At 41.3% G+C, this 22164-nt stretch overlaps 2 protein-coding genes across 2 annotated transcripts; one reads left to right on the top strand and one right to left on the bottom strand.

Moving 5' to 3' along the window:
- Positions 1–7356: 7356 nt before the first annotated feature.
- arrdc3a (arrestin domain containing 3a) lies at positions 7357–15406 on the bottom strand. Its single transcript, XM_069178081.1, has 8 exons — positions 14873–15406; positions 12729–12810; positions 12451–12598; positions 11932–12034; positions 11532–11788; positions 10813–10969; positions 10571–10713; positions 7357–10456 (listed from the first exon to the last, which is right to left on the bottom strand). Exons 1-8 carry the CDS (start codon positions 15150–15152, stop codon positions 10388–10390), a joined length of 1239 nt encoding a protein of 412 aa, XP_069034182.1. The 5' UTR covers positions 15153–15406; the 3' UTR covers positions 7357–10387.
- Positions 15407–17926: 2520 nt separating this feature from the next.
- On the top strand, positions 17927–22043 carry arsk (arylsulfatase family, member K). Its single transcript, XM_069138294.1, has 8 exons — positions 17927–18665; positions 18811–18940; positions 19045–19204; positions 19486–19768; positions 19932–20103; positions 20761–20985; positions 21141–21356; positions 21449–22043. The coding sequence occupies exons 1-8, from the start codon at positions 18558–18560 to the stop codon at positions 21721–21723; spliced, it is 1569 nt and encodes a 522-aa protein (XP_068994395.1). The 5' UTR covers positions 17927–18557; the 3' UTR covers positions 21724–22043.
- The last annotated feature ends 121 nt before the right edge of the window (positions 22044–22164 follow it).

Raw genomic sequence — 22164 nt, 5'->3', positions numbered from 1 at the left:
CCAACCAGGTCCAGTCCGGTTCAGACCAGCCAGGCAGAAACTTCTGGAACATGAGCTGCAGTCCTGGGATATCTGACAACAAATTTAAGGACAGGAAATTTAAGTCTTTAAATCAGTATGACTTAGCTAAACATAGCATCTTGATCCCTGCAAATGATGTCTTCCTGCAGGCCTTTAACCTTCTCAACAAGATCTACCTAACTGAAGAAATTATGGGATAGTTCACTTTTTCCATTTTAAACCTTTTCTCTATAACAAGGCAGCAAACAGGAGAATTTCAAGATATTTATCTAATTGTAGAGCAGCAAACATCTTCATTAATCTCACTGCAATTTAGGCTTTTGTCATATATAGACTACTCAACTGCAAGTGCGTCCTATTTTAAGAAAGGCCTAAGAGAAGTTTTTATGACTTCTCCTCACCATAAAGATGGGTTAAGTCTTGACGGGGCAACGGTGGATCTGATGGCTACTCATGAGTATAAATTCAAAAATAGCAGTACAAAATTCTGCCTCAGGCTCATCAACATCCTTGGGCAACATAGACATAGACATACAGAGGTGTTATACAGAGATGTTACATATTTTATGATTTTGAAATGCCAAGCTGATATACTTTTATAAGAAAGGAGATAAAATATATATATATATTCGACTGTTTTATTTTACTGCAGCTCTGCTGTTGATATACTCTGAACCTTTCTGCAAGCACCACAACTAACACACAAACAACCCCTTTTAGGCTTGTAAACATCTGTAGTTTCCCCTGGGAAGTTGTATTGTACAACTCGCCCCATTTTGACTGTGTGGATAAGGCCACCATGCTATTTTGGAAGTCATTGAGCTATCACACCTCGTGGGTGTTAAACAGAAGGATCTAGGTTAGAGAAGAAAGGCCACGTGATGTACGGAGTGTACCATGTGCACAACACCACTGATGGCCTAGAATCCATGAAGGCTGCATGCAAAGAGCGAATTGTTGTTCCACAAAACAGGTGTCTCTTGTTTGGGAACGAGTCCTGTTCATTGTAAACAATGGAATGCAAAGTATTGAGGAGATATTGAAGTAAAAGAGAAGTAAAGTCATGCAGCATACTGTATACTGTAGAAGAAAGAAGGATAGAGAGAAGGTGGGTGCAAAGAAAAACTGAGAATTGACAATAATGAGGAGAAAATTGCACCAAAAACTGGCATTAATCAGGCTATTTTTAAACAGAAGGTCATCTTCATGATAAGCTTTTTGCTGTGCATGCGTAATTGTAGAGAACAACGTATAATTTGTCGGGAAAGAAAGTGCATCCAGCTGGGAGGAGAGTGGCGGGAGTTGGAGAAGCAAAGAAGTGGCGGAGGAGAAACAAGTGCAGGGACAGAGGTGCTGGGATGGGCAGACAGAGGGTGAGGGAGTTTAAAGAGATTGGGTGAAGGATGGCGGGACGAGGTGACAGATTGGATGTTTTAAGGCAGAGGGGTGAAATAACAGCGAGGAGTGACTGGAAGGCTTGGCCGTGCTGCCCAGCAGACAGCCCGCCCTCTGTAGGCCCCACTGCACCTGTTGTTTTTCAGGAGCGAGACACACAGAGAGGGGGGGATTGAGGAGAGGGGTGTCTTTGCTCCCTGTGACTCAGGAGAATCTGAGCAGGCACAGAGTGGGAGGGTTGAAGCAGGGACTTTGCAAAAGAGCTGAGGGGGGAGGAGGGGAGGGTGTGTGCGGGGGGGGGGGGGGGGGGGGCTATGGGCTATGCTATGAGTCAGCCGTGCTAAAAAAGGACGCTGAGCAAAGTCCAATGGGGACCGGCAGGGTAAAATAAGACAAGTGGTGAAACAGCACTCCTCAGCCTGGCCTCTCATCCCCTTGAAACAGAATATAAGGTGACCAAGGACTCTGGGGAGGGAGCTGCATAAAAAAATGCATCACGTTTCACCTTGCATAATCATACTTGACGTGCGGTTAGAAATATGTTTTATGCCACAAATAGCCTCAACACATCGAAAGGTGTATTAGAACAACTAACTCACCAGAGATGTATATTTACATGAGGTGTTGACATTCATTTGTCTTGTGCTTCTATGGTCTCAGACACAGCTTCCTTTTTCACTAAATGCCCCAATGAAGGAGATTGCAGATATTAGGTTATAAATGCAGACACATAGTCAAATTACCTCCAAAGAAATGAACTGCCACATTTTTGCGGTTTATATGACACCACTTCAGTGTCCTTTTTGGGGTTTTTCCCCTCACTGCGCTGAGCCAAGTCCATGGTAACATAACAGGAGCGGTAGAGTATCGCTAGTGAAGATCCCTTCCAGTTCTCAGAATAGAGCAGAGCACCCAGCCTTGCTTACTGTGGTCAGGAAATGCAGTAATTTGAGTTGCATGGTATACCGCTGCACTTTATGTTGTGCGGTACATTTTGAACATAGAAGCGTGACGGTAACGTCAGGCTGACTTTATTTTTCTCCTTGGGTCCATGTCATGCAGAGTGGCTCAAAGTCATCAGTCTTTCTGACATGGTTATGATAAGAAATAACATCTCTAGTGGTGTTGCCATAGCAGCTTTGGCTTCTGCAAACCTTTTTAAACACATCTGTTGATGACATGAGACTTAAAATGGAAACTGAAAAGGGGTGAAAGAGAATAATGCGCATGCACAAAATGCTGCAGATGACATATGCTGGGGGGAAAAAGAAGGAGGTGCGAGAGAGAAAGAGCGAGGAAGGAACTTGTCCAAGTGCAATCAGTCAAAAATGAACTCTGGGTGACTCTTTCCCCTTGTGGCCCGGGTCTGACAGTATTTTCAAAGTGTGTAAAGTATTATACTGCGAGCTGGGATGAAGTTATAAGCTGATGGCTGACATCCTACCAATGCATTAGTATGGCAATAGGATTTCTAATCCCTCTGCTACCTGGATAACAGAAATCAAACTGACCTCACTCTCCTGTATGTACTGTATGTGGCCGCAGTTATAATGGATAGTTTAGGGCTGGATGGCTGCCTTTATTGACAAATATGGTCTTATTTAGTGCATTTCTCTGCACACAATTAAAATGACAACTCGTATTATCTTTAGTACCTTGAATTAGACTTTTACTTTGAAGTATTCTGGCCATTGGCTGTTCTCTAGTGGGAGAAAAAAAAGGTGCAAACTGTGCAGGACTTCTCCCAGCAATAGTAAAGGCACTTGAAGTGCTGCGTAAGAGTTGCAAACATGCCAGAGGCGTGGAGTGGAATAGAGTGCAGAGTGTGTGTGTGTGTGTGTGTGTGTGTGTGTGTGTGTGTGTGTGTGTGTGTGTGTGCGTGCGCGCGCGCGCGTGCGTGCGTGCGTGCGTGCGTGCGTGCGTGTGTGTGTGCGTGTGCGTGTGTGCGTGTGCGTGTGCGTGTGTGTGAGGGACTTGTTACAGGTGGAATCCTGACCATGCTAGGACTTTGGTACGGCAGGGATGGGAGTCCTGGCATGAGAACATAGCACACTGTCATTCCTGCTATCATGTTCCTGCCTATACTAAACATGGAGATCCACAACAGCACATACAGCTCGACCGAGGCCATTTAAAGGGATTTTCAATTAGCACCATCATCATAAATTATACTTTGTGCATGTATCCAGGCTCTGGTGCCGCAGCTAATTCCAGCTCTTACTATGAAAAAAAAAAAACAATTACATTTGTATGCGCTCGACAGAAAACATGACACGTCAGCGACGTGACATATACTATGACATATACTGCTTGAAACTGAGAGGTCCTGCTTTGTTTCATACTAAGTTATTCTCTCTTTAAGCTGTCTGATGTGGCGCATTCATTGTCAGTAAACAACTTGTTCCTGGCAAGGTCGAAAAACAGTCCGGCTTTCAAGGACGAAAAAGCAGCAGCCTCTGCTGTCAGGCTCCTCATGCAGAAGTGCTTCAAACTGGAATAAAACCAGCTGCCAAGACAGATCATGAAGAAAAGACCTTGTGAGTAGAGAAAAAGAACATCATTCCCTCCTCCACCTCTGTGCAGTCTATCAGTAGCTCTATCTCTGTTCCTTTCTTTGTGCCAAATAACAAAAACAGGTGGGGACTCTGGCTGTAGTGCTGCTGCTGTGTGTGCTCTTGGATGATAGTGTGAGTGGATGCTAGTGTTCCCTGACGTACTCTCATACAGGATGTGTCAACTAAATACCTCCAAACACAGATGTTATAAGAGTCGTTCTGTATTACTTCAGATTCTGTAAAGTCCCCCTTCACTTAATAACGAGTTTTTCTTTTTGTTACTTCACTTGAAAACATGTATGAGCATGGCTTTGTGGCGTCATAATTAGTTTATATTACATGTAATGATGGTCCGGTACACAAGTGGGATATGGAAACTTGAGGCTTCCAGTGCACATACACTGAGTACGAGACATTTTGAGTCAAGCAGTTAAACTTTGGAAATTAAAATTATTTGCATATTCATGTAAAATAATTTGGCATGAACCCTGAGACTGTGTTTATGTACGTAAGGTGACATCCAGGAGCATCCAGGCCATGAGGATAGCCCGTAGAGTGAGTTTATCTGCTCTTCCTGAGTTGTTCTTTTGGCGGTCTCTTTCATTTTTTTCTCATTAAAGACTTTTTCAGGGTGGTTTCTCCTGATCCGAATCGAAGGTCAAAGGACAGGGGTTGTTGTATGGATTGCACAGCCCCTTGAGGCAAATTTGTTCTTTGGTTTATAAATAAAATGGGCTTGACTTGACAGAGAAGCACATGTGTTAATGATAACTTAACAGTAGCTCAGTTCTGTTAATTATAAGCTGCAGAGGTCAGACTGCCTCTTTAAAGTCTGCAAAACAATTAAATCACTAAACTGTCAAGAAATATTAATCAGCACAAGTTTTTGGGGAATTATGTATGATCTTATTTTTACTGTAGTTTCAGGATTCCAGGACACAAATGTAAGCTGACATGCACATGAGGGAGTTATACTTCTCTTGCTTTAGTAAAACAACATTTGCAAATTAGAACTCCTCAGATGCTTTTATGTCATATCCCTAAATCTGGATCTGTTCCTACATAGCAGTTTCAGACCTGTAGTAATGTCGGTTGTTCCATTGTTTCTAGGAATGTGTGGGTTCGCATCACCGCTGCGCTTCATGTGTGTGAGTGTGGGTGTATTTCTATTATGTCACAGTGATGATGTGGCGCTGGCCAGCAGGCGTTCGGGGGCCTCAGTCCAAACCTCCCCATCCATGCTGAACGTGCCTGGTCACACCAAACTGCCGAGAACCTCTGGATCACAGGGGCTTCTGGGTAGTGGGATTAGCTGGTGAGAGGAAACAGCTGAGGCCTGCGTAGCGTCAGCACTTGCTAATCAACATTCTCACTGCACACATGCACATGCACGCTGCCGCAATCTATGCTCTCCCTCAATAATCCCCTCCTCCTTTTTTTCAATCTACAGGGGTCAGACACCCACAAAGGCCTGGGCCCACAAAAGTCAAAAGGGGCCGGGGGGACAGGGAGTAGAGGAGGGGACAAAGGCAAACTGAAGTGCTTGGTCAAGCCTGATGGGGCTGCTGAGTCATCACTGAAGCTGGCTCAAACTGATAATTTGCAAAAATCCCCTATAAAGTTGATGAGCTGTCGCTTTGTACTGAACATGTCAGTTTTGGGTAAATGTCCACTCTTTAGATGAAAGTTTCTACAGGTTCCTGCGTAACAGAGGACATTTATGTTCAGTTATGCAATAGCAATGACTTTCATGCTTCTTCAGAGATCATTCAGTGCATTTTGTTCCAGCTTGGTCTATGTGACAAAACTCATTGACATCCGGCATGATCGAATTTGCTGAGCTTGTTTGTGCATGCATGCTCGTAGTTTGCAACAAAAAATCTATTAGTATAAAACCGGGCTGACGTAAAACGTAAGTCGATACACTACGAGGGAAATTGATTGACTGTTCACGAAACAGGCTGTTGAACATAATAAATAGGTCATGTGCAGACAAACTGTTGCCAGAAAGAGAGCAGTCCTATTTAAAGTTGGGAAAACTGCAACCTATGCAAGTTAAATATTTACTTCAGCCTGAAACAATCGCGGATTTTAGAACCACTTAGGGTTGGCACTCCGTTTCAAAATGTCAAGTGCAGCTTACACAATGAGCAAAATACCAACACATGACACATTTGTGCAAACAAGACCTGTATGATAAAGACTTGGGACTACATAACACAATAGTGAAAAAAAAAGTTTAACGCTTGAAAGTTGGGTTTGGACTACAAAAGATAAAAAAAACAACATGGTTAGCACATCTAAGTCTTATGCTGATACCTATTTCACAATTGCTCTGAATCAGGCCAACATGCCCTTTCGTTTTGCATACATCATTCAGCATGGGTCAGTAAATAATGTATTTTGTAATGTCAACCTATGGCTATGGAACATAGACTGTGGCTCTGTTGGCCTGTAGCCATCAACTCATATTAGGTTTTATGGTGAGTTTCCTAGAGAGGGGCTCTGTGAGTCAACCATAAATCTTTATAAAAGGTGCAATAGCAAAATAATTGTTTAACCTTTTTTATGCTGGATCACATAATCTGGTTCATTGCAAATGTATAAGTACAAGAAGCTAACCTGCCACGATACTATAACCGGCTGTTTCACATTTAAAAAATATATATATTTGAGAAACAAGGTTAACACTGCAAAAACCGATAATATTAGGTGAGAAGATTCTGAGTTATTTATTTGGCTCTCTGAATCACTATTATGTGACTACATGAAGTTGTCACGTCATTCACTTTAGTACTTAAGCAAAGAGGAAAGTCTATCTTTTTCTGAGGCTTCTGCCCCGAGTAATTGCTTAGGGATGATAGCGGGTTAAATATAGATGAGATGGGATTTTTTTTTTTTTTTCACTTGATCTGCAATTTGCCTCTGATGATGAAATAAGACATTATCCAGTTCAGGCCTTTCATGCATCTTTTTTTTTTTACCAGCAGGCCTGGGTACTGTTTCCGGACCACCTCTAGGGGCAATGTTGTTCTACTTTTCAGAGATAATCTGTGTCCAGCAGCGTGGCAACCTGTGTGCTTCTAAAACTCTCATGACCCATTTAAAATAGATTTCTGTCTGAGTGAAGCATTTGGATAGTGATTAATCATTTGCAGCTTCATTTTAGCTGTGTTTACTGTTTAGTTAAAAGGGTGTTTTGTTGTAATTCTGTCAAACATCGACCGACTGAATGTGACTGTGGTCTGTCAAAAACAAGGTGAATAATTGCATTATTTATTTACACTGATTCTGGTATTTATTTCACATGAAAGCTTATGAAGGATATGTGGTGCATTTGTAAAACGGTGTTCAATCTTGCACAAAAATTCACATTAGTCTGGAGTAATTTAGAACAAAATGTTTATTCAAATCAAAAGGAAGAACTAGACAAAAGGTTAAATCATTCAGAACATAGTATATTCATAGAATATCTATACATCGTCATGATTAACAGACGAAAAAAAAAGATTAAAAAAACAACAACAACATAAAACTGGAGAATAAGGAAAATTCAGTGAGTAATATTGCACTTTGTTTCTAAAATGTTTCAGATACCATCTCCCAGGTTCTTTAACTCTGAACATTTCAGTTCCTGCCTTTATTAGGTCAGGAGTTTAGCTTAGTTTTGACACTGGACTACTCTGAGGCCCAAGCATATGGACTATGGAACTGACCAACCTGAAACAAATATGTAAGCTTATTCATTGCCGCGTAGCTTGATTTAGTTTCCCTAAGATAAAACCCAAACAAATAACTGCAAACAAGCATTACAGGAGTTTACCATAGAAAGAAGGGGTTTATCTGCAAGCCCATGTTACCTAAATGTTTCTCAAAGGGGGGGGGAGGGTGCTGATCAACAGCTGCCACCCCCAGGCCTGAGGTGGATCAGAGAGGTCAGGGAGACTAACTCAAGAATGTTGCTGGTTAAACTAAAAAACAACCTATATCAATGCCCGGAAATACATGGAAAAAAAGATTATAATCAACCCTCATCAGCTTCAGAAAAATAACACAATCAAGAGGCCTGTCCAAGATGTCATTTTTTTTAAAAACTTGCTTTAAAAGGACTTTTTTTTTCTCTTCCCTTTTTGTCCTTTTGAATAAACATAGAAAGGTCTAAAACATACAGATGTTGACAAACATAATAAATGAGAACAAGAGTTAGCATAGACGCTGAAAAATGAAGAATCACAATCAGGTCTTATTTCTGTGTCAAGGCCACTAAGATAAGATCACTTTAATAATCTGCAGTTTGTTGATTACTGTCAGAAGCTGTATATTTAGTTGCCAGCTGGATCTTGATAAGAGCGTGCACACACTCAACACATACAAACTCGTGTTAGCTACGTTTCAAAATGTAAACTTAAAAAAAAGTACTAATCTTAAAAAGATTGAATAATGCATTAACGTCCTACACAACACTGCTTTACTAAAAAAAAAAACTAAAAAAAACCCCTCTACTATTACATGGTTAGTATTAAATGGTTTTTCTCCAGACCTTCACCATTGAATGCTGTATTTTTTTTCTTATTTTCTTATCAAAAAAAGTGCTGCGTATTTTCTTTTCCTGACTATGTCAAACCTCTGTTACAGCTGGTCTTTTGTCTTGACTGAGTTAGAAAACCAATGTATTACTCATGTCAACCTACTACTACTTGTTCTGACCAGTCTGAACAGAAGTTTAACAACGTCCCCAGCTTTCCATTTGTGCCGAGTTTTCTTCTTTAAATAAAGCAGAAGCAGTCATTCCTCGTTTTCCGTCTGTATTATTTTTTTGTATAACCAGCATTCTGGCGGCTTCATTGGTCTGGTAAGAATCCAACTGTTGGTTGGATGAAGTGGGCAAGTGCAGCAGGACAAAAAGGGAATGTGATTCATTTTTAGAAAGCTGCCTTGCTTCTCTGCAGGTCTGTTCTCTGGTTTTGGTAGTTTAAAAAAAAAAAAAGGACTCTTCATTATTTTTAACAGTGCCATTAAAAAAAAACACACAAAAAAAAACTATAACATTTTTTTTTTCTCTTTTTTTCCAACCATTTGGCAAGTGAGAAGCCCACCTGAGACAGTGCTTTTTGGGCAGTTATGCAAGCCTGGCTTGCCCTGAGATTAGGAGTAGAGGGGCTGCAGGCAATCAGGGTGAGTCCCTCCACAATGTACCACCTTCTGTCACACAAATTCACACACACACGCACACGCACACGCACACACACACACACTTTTCTTGTCAGCTACTATTTAAGTGGAAAATGCAGGTCTGCAACCCTCCTAGTCCAAATCTAGAGCAACCTCAAAACTGAAAAGGCTAAAAGCTATTCTATGACTGGAGTTAAATACAAGAACAGAATAACATAATAAACTCAAGAGGAGGGAAGCCACACATTGATCCAAGCTTAGGAGGCAACATCTTAAGGAGCTTCCAGATGGATGTAGTGTGCTTCAGTTGTTGTAAAAGTCCAGTCTAGTTGTTATTAGTCAGCGCGGAAACATCATAACGAGAAAATGAAAATTCTTAAACAAATTCAGTGCATTGTTCTTGTACTTTTCAGTATTTTTTTGTTTTGTCAAAAATCAAATCCTGTTCTCAGCGTTTGCTCAAAGTTATGCAGATGATAGTCTTAAAAGTTAAGCCTGCCGTCTGGTATTCTTAGTCTGGCGCATTGCAAGGCTGAACCCAAACCATTAATGATTTTTTTCTTTTAAAGTTCTCATTAAACAGAGCCACACAACTCAAGTAAAGAATAAAATGTGCAAAACAAAATTCCAAATGAGGCAGGAGGACCTAGTCTTTGCTCTGTTGTTGACTGCTGCTGCTGAAAGCTTTCATTCATACAGACTATGGTGGTTAGAACATTATTGTTGTTGTTGTTACTGTTCTCTCTTCATCCCATTTCCTTAAGGTGATTCTGCTGAGATTTGGACAAGATTAGTCCTGCCCTTTGTGTGAGGAGCTATGTCCTTATGTGCCACAAGTTCAGAAGAATCAAGGATGAAGAGGAGCTTGGCAGGCTGAGCCTTGGTGATTCTTCCTCGTCATCGTCAATACTATCACCAGGGCTCGCGCTACTAGTGGGTTTTTCTCATACGGACCGAGTATGTTCATCTGCACATATCCCACCCTCAGCGGGTTGACACAGGAAGGAAGTGACACCCCACACTGGCGACTCCTGTTTCTCTCACTGAGGGAAGGCAGGAACAGATTTGTCCAATCCAACTCAACTGTGGGAAAGTCTTTGTTGGTTGGCTGGATGTTTTGTTTTTCTCTTGATGACAACAGAATTTAGACAATGCTGTTGTATGAGAAAAATAATCAAAGCTGAGCCTTGCACGCAGGTTCCTTTGAGCTCTCCGAGTCAGTCAGGGGAATTTCAGGGATACCCTCAGCGTGACGGACAGGCATCGAGCCTGCGCTCCTCTGTACGGCTGGCATGATCTGGGTTAGGATCGATCTAGAGTGGGGAAGACGGGAGAGAGACAGGTTATTTATAGAGACAAATACTTGATTAAGTCTGTAATAGAAATCAATTGAACAAATGCTTTGCTCTATGATTTTTGGGGTTCACCTCAGAGTACAGAGGAGGAGGTTGGAAGCGGAACTCGTGAATATAGGCAAAGAGAGGTCCGTCCAGCTCCTCGCGGGCTGCTGGGATATCCAGACTGCTCTGCCTCTGCTCTTCTGTCACGATTTCTGCATAGCTTGGAGGAGCTGCACAGGAAGAGGAAACAACATTTCAGCATTCTTGGAAATTTGTATTATTTCAAATAGAAAACTACATTTCAGTCATGACGATAAGATCCAGCCTACCTTCAGGCCTCTCAGGCAGACCCAAGCCCAGCCAGCTCATGCTGCACTGGCTGCTGACGCTGGAGGTACGGGACCCAAATGGGTGGAGAGGGATGGTTCCGATTACCAGGGGCAGGTTCAGGGACAGGTTTATCGCACCAGGTATGTCCACGTACACCTGAGCACAGACATGAGGACACCACAGCCGTTTAGAATGTGAACGTCATTCAGAGGTATCATAAACGCCAGTAAATGTGCAATGGTAGGTGTTCAGCACAAAATCAAATAGCTTTTTGACCCTCTAAGATAGAACTACACCACCCAGGGCTCTATGGGTTAACCAGTAGTTGGACAATATGTGGGTCAATGTGTTGATGTCAGTTTCTTATGCAAGGCAGAGCTCTTGCCCGGTGTCTGTTCACAGGGTAAAGAGGTTATAAGCACCCTCAAGGCAGGTGTTGCCACAGATATTCTGGGCTAATGCTCTTAGCAGCATGTGGAGATAACACCTGGCGAAATCCAAGGCCGAGATTTGGCAATGTGAGCTGACTCAGCTAGGTCCTTTACCAGGAGAGATATTGGCCAACTAGGAAATATTGATTCTGTACTGCACTTAATGGTGCTGAATAATGGTGATAATGAGGACAAGGGGAGAATGTAATGAAAGCAGCAACACTTATGTTTCTATGCCAGTGGTCTCTGGACAGGGTGCTTTCCAAACACAACAGGACTGCACTCACCATGAGAGAGTACTCCACTCTGATAATGCTGCAGTCCAGAATGGAGGGTGAGACAGGTGGGATCTTCAGCATCTTGCCGCTCCAGGTCTCCGTTTTGCCTGAAGACAGAGACTCTCCCCGCAGGTTGGCCACCAGCTGCTTGACCTCCTTCATCTTCCCTTTGGCATAAAAGGTCTGAGTCTGGTAGATGGCTGCCTTCGGCACCACCATGCGGGACGAGCAGTTCTCGATCTCTGCAAAGATCTGGATCGACTCTCCTGCAAGGTTAAAGAATGGAAGAGAAGTTAGTTGAAGTTCCTCTATATTAATATCAACAGTGATCTGCAGGATGGGATACCGCCATTGGCTTATCTGGTTAATAAATGACTAACATGGTTATCAATCATTCACTTATCCTCACCTGGGGTGTATCCCTTCCTTTCAATTTTGGCACTTAGGGAAATAGGACCTGAGGTGCAGAACCAACAGCAAAGCGTCTTGTCTTTTGTGCCGGCCTGTGGTGACTGAAAGATGGAAAAAAAGACAGACGTATTGCTTAAAAGTCTGTTTATTTTGTCTTTGTTTGTGCCAAAAACACCACAGCAAAAGAGCATAATCATACACAGGCTCTTCTGTTGTTACGATCTATTGCAAAAATCTGACTTGTGTTCCATTTCAACACTCACTCTGTATTTATGTTTCCATAATTCAGAACATTTAGTCAAACTTGCTGACATATTTCTGAAAACATGAGGCCACCCACGATAGAAATGGAAACTAGAGGCAAGATGTTAAAACGGCAAATTCTATCCAGAGTTCACCCATAATTAGGAAAATGATGTCCTGAGTGAATCATACTGAAGTTGCATTTCTTTCATACAATGCCATGGCCTTCTAAAAAGGCTTATTCGGTACTAAAGGATGCTTTAGAAGAGCTTACCAGCAATAATGGAGTGTTGATGTCAATGTGCTCAAAGACTGTAAATTCCTTCTTGGTCTTCATGGGCAGGAGCCACGGCCTGTGGAGTTCTGCCTTTACCCAGTAGCGCACACTGCCATGCTTCCCTTCAAAAGAGGTAGCCAGAGGTCTGCCAGAAAAAAAATTCAGGGAGAAAAGAAAGGAAGAAAAGGTTATGATAACTGCCACGTATGCAACAGTCGAATAATGATCATTCTGATATTTGATCCCTGACACAAATGTAGTATTGGGACACTTACGTCTGTGGAAGCTCCAGGCTGAATGCATACTCGTGTCTTCCTGAATGGATAGTGGTAAGTCCTTCCTCAGAGTTGTCATCGTCTGAAAAACAAGGAGGACAATATTCCAAACACATGTATACCATACCTGGGTAAAATGCTCTACGAAGGCATCTGAAAGTCATACCAAAAACACAGGGTGGGGGAGACAAAAGAGAATAAACGAATTTTACTTTCATATCTGTCTGTAAAAAATATTATGTATTGAGAGATAAACAGCAGACTAATAGTTCGAGGACACCAAAGAGGTTGAATGTTTGGAGGTGCCAAAGACTGAGTATGCAAAATTGTGGATTTGTGGGAACAAAGAACTACTGTACATCCCAGGGATCTCATTAGGAAAAGATTATGCAAATAAATAGGCCATTATGTGGAAAGAATAAAATCCTAATTGGTTGAAAAATCTTGTCTCACAAACAAGAACTACATTATTCTTTTTTTTTTGCTCCAGAGGTTGTTTTTAAAATTAGTTTTTGAAAAAAAAAACAAACCCAAAGATTCACTCTAGTTTTTCAAAAGGAGGGGAGGACACTTCCGCGTACTGAAACTGCTCGAAAAAAAAAAAAAAAAAAAAAAAAAAAAATGTTGTAAATGAATACAAATATGTTTTCATTTACAACATACAGTGTTTGGAAGTACTGGGTGGACAGGCCGGCTGTGCTTCTGCCAGCTCAGCACTCCCTCCCCCTAGCAGCAGCAGCAGCAGCAGAAGCAGCCGTGTGGTAAACAAGTGCGGAGCTGTCAGTCAAACGGCAGACTCCAGCAGGAGGAGACCGGCCTAAACCGGTGCGAGCAGCTTCCCACAGCCGCTCTGCTCTCATTACGCATTCACTGTGCGACACCGCAGTCGCTACTACAAGCCAGGGATGGACGAAGAGAGCGAGTGCCTGCTCTTGACCACCAACTGCATTTTTCTACCGTTTTAGCCACTTTAACCTCGTAAGGTTTGTGTCGAAATATCACTTTTGGCGAAGGTCTTAGGGTGGCACTTGTTTACAACAATATCCTCCCATCTCTGCGGAAAATGAAGGTGAAACTGCTGGTCCTATTCTCCCCCAATGTTTGCCTCAAAAAAAAAAAAAAAAAAAAAAAAAAAAAAAAAACAAGCTTGAAAAATGACAGCAGGCTAATTCAACTGCCTCACATTTTTTTGGCTAATGCAGAACACACCACAAACTAGCTGTCTATTCATTATTTTTACAGGCACACACAATACAGGCCCCCAAATGGGTGGTGTGTTTTTTTGGTTTTTTTTTAAACTATCAAAATCTTGCAATATAGTGACACCATTTGGGACCGCAACAACATATGCAGCAAGTACAAAGCTGCAGACAATAAGCTTCAACATCATATTATTTTTCAGCAAAATACATATATTTCTCTAAATCGATATAAGAAGGATGGAAATAAAATACCTGCCCTGCAACTTTTATTGCACTCTTATTCAAACTGCACAATTGGCTCATTTTGCAGGTGTTTTCTTAATTAAAAAGTTGCAGAATTTTTGTCACTCTGCAAGACAATGACGTCATTGGCCACACATGAGCACCTCAGCCAATGACACGCGGGCGAGGGAGGGGCCTGCGCTTTTCCCCGCCCTCTCTCGGTCCAGTTTTCTGAACAGGATTGAACCGCTTTGAACAATAGGTGGAAACTTAAGAAAAGCTACAAAGAAACAAGCCTGTATGATGTGGTTCTGCGTTCAAATGTCCCAACAAAGCTGCTGATAAATCGCTGCAGGTTATCGTCCTGTCCGCCCCGTGTCTCGAAAACCAATTTAATTCTCACTTTGCGCTTGAAATACTACGAAAAACACAAGAAGCCTGAGCTGCTGTCATTCATTCTGACACCTTGACACCCAACACGCAACGATGGAGCTCTATGTAGCCAATGTCACACAATATACACCAACCATCACCAAAAAAAATAAAAATAAAATAAAAAAGGCATCAATGTCAGTTATCCCACGTTTGATGCTGTCTGTCCATTATTCTGACATGATCACCACCTGAAACTGCATCTTCCAGTGAACATGGTCCCCAACCAGCAGCATCTCACTCTATACAAAACTTCAGATTTTTTTAAATTTTTTTTTTTTAACTTACCTCTCTCGTGTCCAATTAAAATATCTTTGTGATTTAGATATTCCACTTCTTCTGTGTAGTTTTGCGTGTAGGCAGTGTTGGATCCAGCATTTCTCGATTCAGTCCAACGAACTTTTGCAAATCCTTTTGCGTGGATTTTGAGAGATTTGACACGGATTTCTCCCGTGACTTCGATCATCACCCTCCCTGAGACGCAGTCCCCGCTTGAGAAAACGGGAACATTGCTGTCATTGAGACAGTCGTAGCTCACCGTGAAGCTCTTTACCTTTCCTAGCACCATGATGGAAAGAGATAGGCGACAGAGACCTAGAAATTAAAAAAAAAAAAGTCTATGAAAAAATAATCTCATAGGAAAAAAAGGGATGCAGTTTTTAGACACTGATCAGTATCTCTGCCCTGCAAAAAGCAGTAGGCACGATCAGTGGTTTCTTTGCGAGCAGTTCATTGAGATGTGTGAAGGCTGAATAACAGCAATGGATGCTGTTATCGTCCGCCTCTCTGCGTGTTGGTCTCCAGTCAAAGACAAGGAAACCCCCGTAGCTCAGCTCACTTTAAGCGACAGCCTGTGTGAAAAACAACCTTGAGCGCATGCGCAGGTCTTCACTGCCCCCACCTTCCGCCTTCTGGAACAAGGCAGAGAGAAGTGTGGCACATAGCCAGATGACAAGTATGGTCAAACAGCTGAAAGACTACACAAAGACATGTTCACCACAGTGGTTTCATGTGTGAGGCTTTACAGGTAAAAAAAATAAAAAATGTACCTTTAAAATACATTAATGTATCCGGCCCAAAAACTATCATCCCAACTTATTTCTAGACTTGGGAATCCAATGAATGATATCAGGAATATTTTTTCGTGATTGTGTTGTGAAAGTGAAACACATATTTCCAGTCTTTCAGATAAGTAATAAGATATTAATAATAAATCACGAATCACACTAGAATGTCTCGTATCTGTTGTAGGTGTACAGCTTTCAACCCTGTTTGGGCATATGCCTTAACTGTGTCCACCTTCACCTGTGATCCACACATGTAGTTTCACATATCCAGACTCACTACATCTATGCACAAGCAGCAAAATCAACAGCTACATTTTTTTTTTCACGATGCCTGTATCACAGGGTATGCCGAATTTCTGGTAAGCCTATGATTTAAGGGGGAAGAAAAAAAAATTGAAAATCTTCCTCTACATTTATATTTCACATAGTCTACATTGGTTTTATATTAAGATTAAAATCATCCATGCACGTATGGAGCAGTGCTCTCATTATGTTAAACTCACAGTTTACAGAAAAACAAGTCGCAGGCTCAAAACGCCACCCTGTGGTCATCAATGCTTCTACTACGAGCTGTCGTATTACCTGTTGAACATCACTGACATCATCATGTGCATTGATTTAAAGAAAAAAAAAAAACGATGATTGCAAAAAAATAATAACTTTTCATTTTAATTCAATGTAGCTAATTACTATACCAATCAGAAATATTATCCTAGAGCAATCTTTTAGAGGGGTTTTGAATTACAGGAAGTAGTTGTATAATAGGTCTATCCGTGTCTGTAGGTCCATGGTTAGCAGATCCTCTGAAATCTAGATGGTTTTGATTAAAAACTCATCATTAAAACAAAGTATTGTCAATCAGATTTCATGCCAACTCCTATAATTAAAATAATAATAATAAAATAAAAACGTCACCAGTTGCTCTAACATATGCTGCTATTCCTTGTCACCATTTATTAAACTATGTAAGAATTTTTGCTCAAACATATGGACATCAATCTCTCTGATACTTTTGTAAAACAACGCATTAACAGTGTACAGTTGTGATGATTACAGCGCTTGTTCAACGAAGTTTGGTACCATAGAGGCTTTTTAATGTCTAGATGAAGGCTGCCCTCTAGAGTGTCCATTTTGTCATTACATATCAAAGTGGTTGGGTGCATTCGACTCTATGCGGCACTCTGCAGCGCCGATTTAAAGTCATGTGTACTGACTGGACTCACAACATTGCATGATGGTTAGAAATCCTGTCCGACTTTAGCCGGCGCCGCTGCACCGGGTCAGAACCTCTTCTGTGACGTTACTACTCTGTCCTGCTTGGTTTAAAGTTTAACCGACATGCATGTGGTGACGTTTGTTTTTATTTTAAGATTTAATTGTATCCAACAATGATGTAAACTGTGTCTGGTCTGTAAATTTTAGAGAGCAACATATTTGGGTGAATAAACAAGAGTGTCAGTTCATCAGTCTGAAATATTGAGGTTTACATTTATATGCTTAAAATACAGCTGCACGTTTTTTCACATGTTATATGAACACGTTGCTGCTGAGACACAGCTGGACTGGATTTAATGTGTTGGCATGTTGCTTATTGACGATGAAATGTTTCATGGTACAAACCTGAACATGAGAGGCAGGTAAGATGATCTATGTCGTTGTAAGGACCTCCCTGTGTTCAGAGCCCTGACATGACTTATGTTGTTATTTGGCGGTATATATTAATAATGGAAATAAGCTTAAGTGAAAATGAAAGGCAAACACCGCGAGATCAGCCATTAATGTAAGTTTAGGCAAGCCACCTGAAGTAGAAGGGGTATAGAATCAGAAAGCAAGATAGACCAATCGGGCAGCAGGATAGAATAGACCAATTGGAAAGCAGGATAAAATAGACCAATCAGACATCAGGATAGAATAGCTCACTCAGACAGCAGGAAAACCTGCACAGCTGCTCTGTGGTTTGTATTTGCATATAAGTGTCAATATTTCAGACTGATGAGCTGACACTGACACATTTACAGACCAGACATATCAGTGGTGGACACATACAATTATGTTTAATAGAAACAACCTCTTTTTACAGCTTTCTTGCTTGATGTAAAACTACAATGTGTCTGTATCCAGATGTAAAACCTGAGTTGCAGAAGGAAGCAGACCAATAACTTAGGAGAGATAACTAAAGGTGATAACTGCTCCGAAGGTTTCAGAATAAAAACAAACGTCATGGCATGCGTGTCAGTTCAACTTTAAACCTATCAGGATAAAGTAGTGTCGTCACAGAGGAGGTTCTCCGCCGTTGCAGCCGGAGGAGAGCAACTGCAGACGCTTCGCTCCAGCAAGGTTTTGACATCGTGACGTTTTGCAGAGCCGGCTCTAAAGTTTCTCACCCTCATGCAATGTTGCAAGTCCAGCATACATCACTTTAAGTCATGGCTGTGCTGCGCAGCGCCGTATTAAGTCAAATGCACCTAAGGTGTCCGACTTGACGGCAGCCTATTTATACTCCTCCCCTGGAGCCGCCAGCAGCTATCCCCGACCATCAAGTCAGAAGAAGTAAAGCGCAGTTGAAACCCTTTGGCTTTGATTTGTGCATCACCCTAACAACGTTTTTTTTCTCTGAACATTTTCCGAATGATAAGTTTATGATTAATATGATGGGTGGTAATTATTTATGTTTATTGATCAAGCTTCTTTTCCACGTAAACGGTCAAATTCTGTTTGCATATCGGGATAACTTAATTTTAAGTTAAATGAATAAACTCTTATTTTGAAAGCGTAACCAGGATGTGTATAAAGTACACACGAAAGTAGCCAACGGTTGTAGGCAAAGAGGAACTTCTGTCCGTATGCTCTGATGAATCGTTTCTTTTACTTCAGCATATTACCTCAATTATAGGTGAAAATCTATCATGAATAAACTAGTGGTGGCCTTAATTGTCCTTCTCCACAATTATAGACAAAGTATTTGCCAAAATGCAACCAGACCCAACATTGTGATGGTGATGAGTGATGCATTTGTAAGTATGAATTAAACTGCAGTGCAGTAGTTGTGATCTGTGTTTATTTGACTAAAGCAGAATGAGAGGACAGACTTGTCAATGAAAATTAAACACCGTTTATCATAGTCACTTGATGTTTATGTCACCTTTTGTGTTTCTTGAGGATGGCCGGCTGTCCTTTGATCCTGGCAGCAAACTTGTACAGCTGCCATACATAAACTACCTCAGGGAGCTCGGCTCCAACTTTCTTAATGCGTACACCAACTCACCTATCTGCTGCCCTTCAAGAGCGGGTAAGTGACAGATTCCCACTAAAATGCGCAAAAAAAATTATCTTTAAATTGCAACTGAAGAGCTATTGTGTTATGTATTTCAAGTGTTTAAGCTTTGTTCTCAGCGATGTGGAGCGGTCAATTTGTTCACCTCACTGAGTCATGGAACAACTACAAGTGCTTAAATGAAAATGCAACCACATGGATGGATTTGCTGGAGAAGAATGGATACCATACCAAGGCGATGGGCAAGCTGGATTACACCTCAGGGAGTCACTCTGTCAGGTAGGCAGACAGTGTTAGAGATGTAGACTAGTGTGTCTGTAAGGGTGAGCCTATATATAAGTGTTGTTTCAGGTAAGAAAACACCCTCACTTTTCCTTATTTCTGATCATCAAACTAAGTACAGATATACACCCATATAGACTAAAATGACCCACAATGAGTAATACATAATAATAGACTGTCTATGTGGGCAGCCATTTTCCAAAACAGTGTGAATCATCTTTTTGGATGCTTGTTTTACATGTTTCTTTCCACTTCCTATTTCTGTGCATCGACTGCAGTAACCGGGTTGAGGCGTGGACACGAGATGTTCAGTTCCTCCTGCGCCAAGAGGGCCGACCTGTTTCTCAACTTGTTGGGAACATGTCAACCGTAAGGATCATGCAAAAAGACTGGAAAAACACAGATACGGCAACGCAGTGGATCCACCAGACAGCTGCTTCCTCACAGCAGCCCTTCGCTCTTTATCTGGGCCTCAATTTACCTCACCCCTATAAAACTGATTCCCTGGGGCCCGCTGCAGGAGGATCCACCTTCCGCACCTCACCATACTGGCTCACAAAGGCATGCTTTTTCTCTCCTTGATTTTTAAATGCTTTCTCTGTTGTTGCAAAATTACACTGCATCTTAAATCACTGTGAAATCCTAATTCCTGTTTTTTTTTTTTTTTTTAACACACACACACACACACACACACACACACACACACACACACATACACACACAGGTGTCTTCTGAGCTCATCTCTGTTCCCAAATGGTTGCCTATGGCTGCCATGCACCCTGTTGACTACTACTCCACTTTCACCAAAAACTGCAGTGGTATTTTCACCGTGGAGGAAGTCAAAAGCATTCGGGCGTTCTACTATGCCATGTGCGCTGAAGCAGATGCCATGCTGGGTTCGTTGACAGCAGTAATTCACGAGTGGCTGATCTCACCTAGAAGAATTTGAGGATCAGACAGTCAACTCTGACCTTTTTACCCTGGTAGTTTGTACTTGCAAAGTTTGCTTGAGGTCAGACCGACTGTCCTGGCAAAACAACAAATGAAGGAGGCCAAGCATGCAAGGAGCAGTTGTTTCTTCAGGTTCACAAATGCACTGTAGAAAAAAAAGCAAACCAAGCCACCATTTTTTTTGCAGGATTCTAACAAAGAGAAAAATACAAGTACTAAAGTAAAGTATTCTCAGCGAGAGACTTTCTGTGACATGTTTTACATCACAGCCAGTGCACCACTTTGGCTGTAAAGCAATGCATAACAGCAGGCAAAAGCAAGGAGGTTGATTTTAGGAATATCAGTAATATATCAAATTTACAGGGCAAATGTAACAGTAATAGCAATAGTTTTTGTTTATTTATTTTCCTACTCAAAATTACTAAATATATATTAATATCTATACAATATTTAACATGTGGAACTGTCGGAAGTGAGATCCTGTTTACCACCACTTTATCCTTTCATTACTGTTTGAATATTGTCTCTCGACAGAATTCATTTTTAATCCAGCTGCAACATCCATGCTTATGTTGTGTCTCCCACACTCTCTGCTTTCACAGGCCAGGTGATTTCAGCCCTGAGAGATACTGACTTGCTTAAAAACACAGTTGTGATCTTTACGGCTGACCATGGAGAGCTAGCCATGGAGCACCGGCAGTTCTACAAGATGTCAATGTTCGAAGGCAGTTCCCATGTTCCCCTGCTCATCATGGGGCCCGGGCTTATGTCTGGCCTGCAGGTCAACCAGCTTGTGTCTTTGGTTGATCTCTATCCCACTGTCCTTGGTAAGGAGGTGGCAAGACACAACAAAGAATTAAAAACATCCTATTAAGGAATATAAATCACTTTAAATGTCAGGCTACTGTAACAGAATTTAAAAAAAATAGTCGATGATGATTTTAGTATTTGAACTTATGCAAAACATGTTTGTGTTTTGCAGACATTGCTGGTATTTCAGCTGGAGGTAATCTAAGTGGCCACTCTCTCCTTCCTCTGCTGTCCACCTCCCATGCTATTTCCAAGAAGCAACGTCCAGACTGGGTTTTGAGTGAATATCATGGTTGTAATGTCAATGCCTCTACATACATGCTGAGAAGTGGCCAGTGGAAATACATCACCTATGCAGATGGTCTGAGTGTCTGTCCACAACTTTTTGGTAAATCCTAAACTTCAGCCATAAACTTAATCCACCATGAAAACAGTGATAAAGCTCTCGTGTCCTTTGACTTCTCTGTTCCTCTTTTGCAGACCTTACGCTGGACAAAGATGAACTTCACAATGTGGTTCTCAAATTCCCAGATGTGCAGGTGCATCTGGACAAGCTCCTGCACAGCATTGTAGACTATCCAAAAGTCTCTACTGCTGTCCATCTCTACAATAAAAAAGCATTTGGTACATGGCGCCATAGTTTGGGGAGAAACTACAGCCAGGTCATTGCTAACCTCAGGTGGCATGTGGATTGGCAAAACAACGTGTTAGCCAATGAGAGAGCTATAGACCAGTGGCTCTACAGCACTTCATGATCATTTTATGATGATGGACTTTGGGGTGTATATTTTAACGAGCTGAAATTGCACTGTGATGAGGCTTTTGCTTCACACATAGCCTAATTAAAGAGCCATTTCTGTTACAACTATTATTATGAATTTCACAGTATCCCTTTTAATTAGAATTACACTTTGACTAAACTGAGACTTTTAGTATTACCCACATCTTTTTATACATCTGCCCTTTGACACAAACTGAGCAGTTTTCTGAGAGACTTTTAACATGACTGTCTTTGTGAAGTATACTAAATTGCTTCTATTATTCTTTTTATTTTCAAATCAATAAATATTTTGTTCACTTTTTTGCGTTTTTCGTTGTTGTTTTTTTGCTGGTTTGAAATTAACATTTTATTCCACTCCTTATTGTGTCTAAACCAAAATCCAAATAGTTTTATTTTGAAAATCCGCAGCGTGCTT

This window comes from Embiotoca jacksoni, unplaced genomic scaffold, assembly GCF_022577435.1.
Source record: "Embiotoca jacksoni isolate LCO1_2020_lvr unplaced genomic scaffold, fEmbJac1.0.p SCAF_8, whole genome shotgun sequence".
Classification (NCBI taxonomy): Eukaryota; Metazoa; Chordata; class Actinopteri; family Embiotocidae; genus Embiotoca; species Embiotoca jacksoni.
This window is presented reverse-complemented; position numbering and strand designations above follow the sequence as displayed.

Bases quoted from the DNA above. Each gene is read 5' to 3' on its own strand.
- arsk (XM_069138294.1), top strand. From the start codon at position 18,558: ATGAATAAACTAGTGGTGGCCTTAATTGTCCTTCTCCACAATTATAGA. The intron at 19,205-19,485 runs GTAGGCAGACAG...CATCGACTGCAG, and splicing joins TCAGGGAGTCACTCTGTCAG to TAACCGGGTTGAGGCGTGGA. The intron at 19,769-19,931 runs GCATGCTTTTTC...ATACACACACAG, and splicing joins CACCATACTGGCTCACAAAG to GTGTCTTCTGAGCTCATCTC.
- arrdc3a (XM_069178081.1), bottom strand. From the start codon at position 15,152: ATGGTGCTAGGAAAGGTAAAGAGCTTCACGGTGAGCTACGACTGTCTC. The intron at 12,035-12,450 runs GTAAGCTCTTCT...TCCATCTTTCAG, and splicing joins TCAACACTCCATTATTGCTG to TCACCACAGGCCGGCACAAA. The intron at 10,457-10,570 runs GTGAACCCCAAA...TCCCCACTCTAG, and splicing joins CTCCTCCTCTGTACTCTGAG to ATCGATCCTAACCCAGATCA.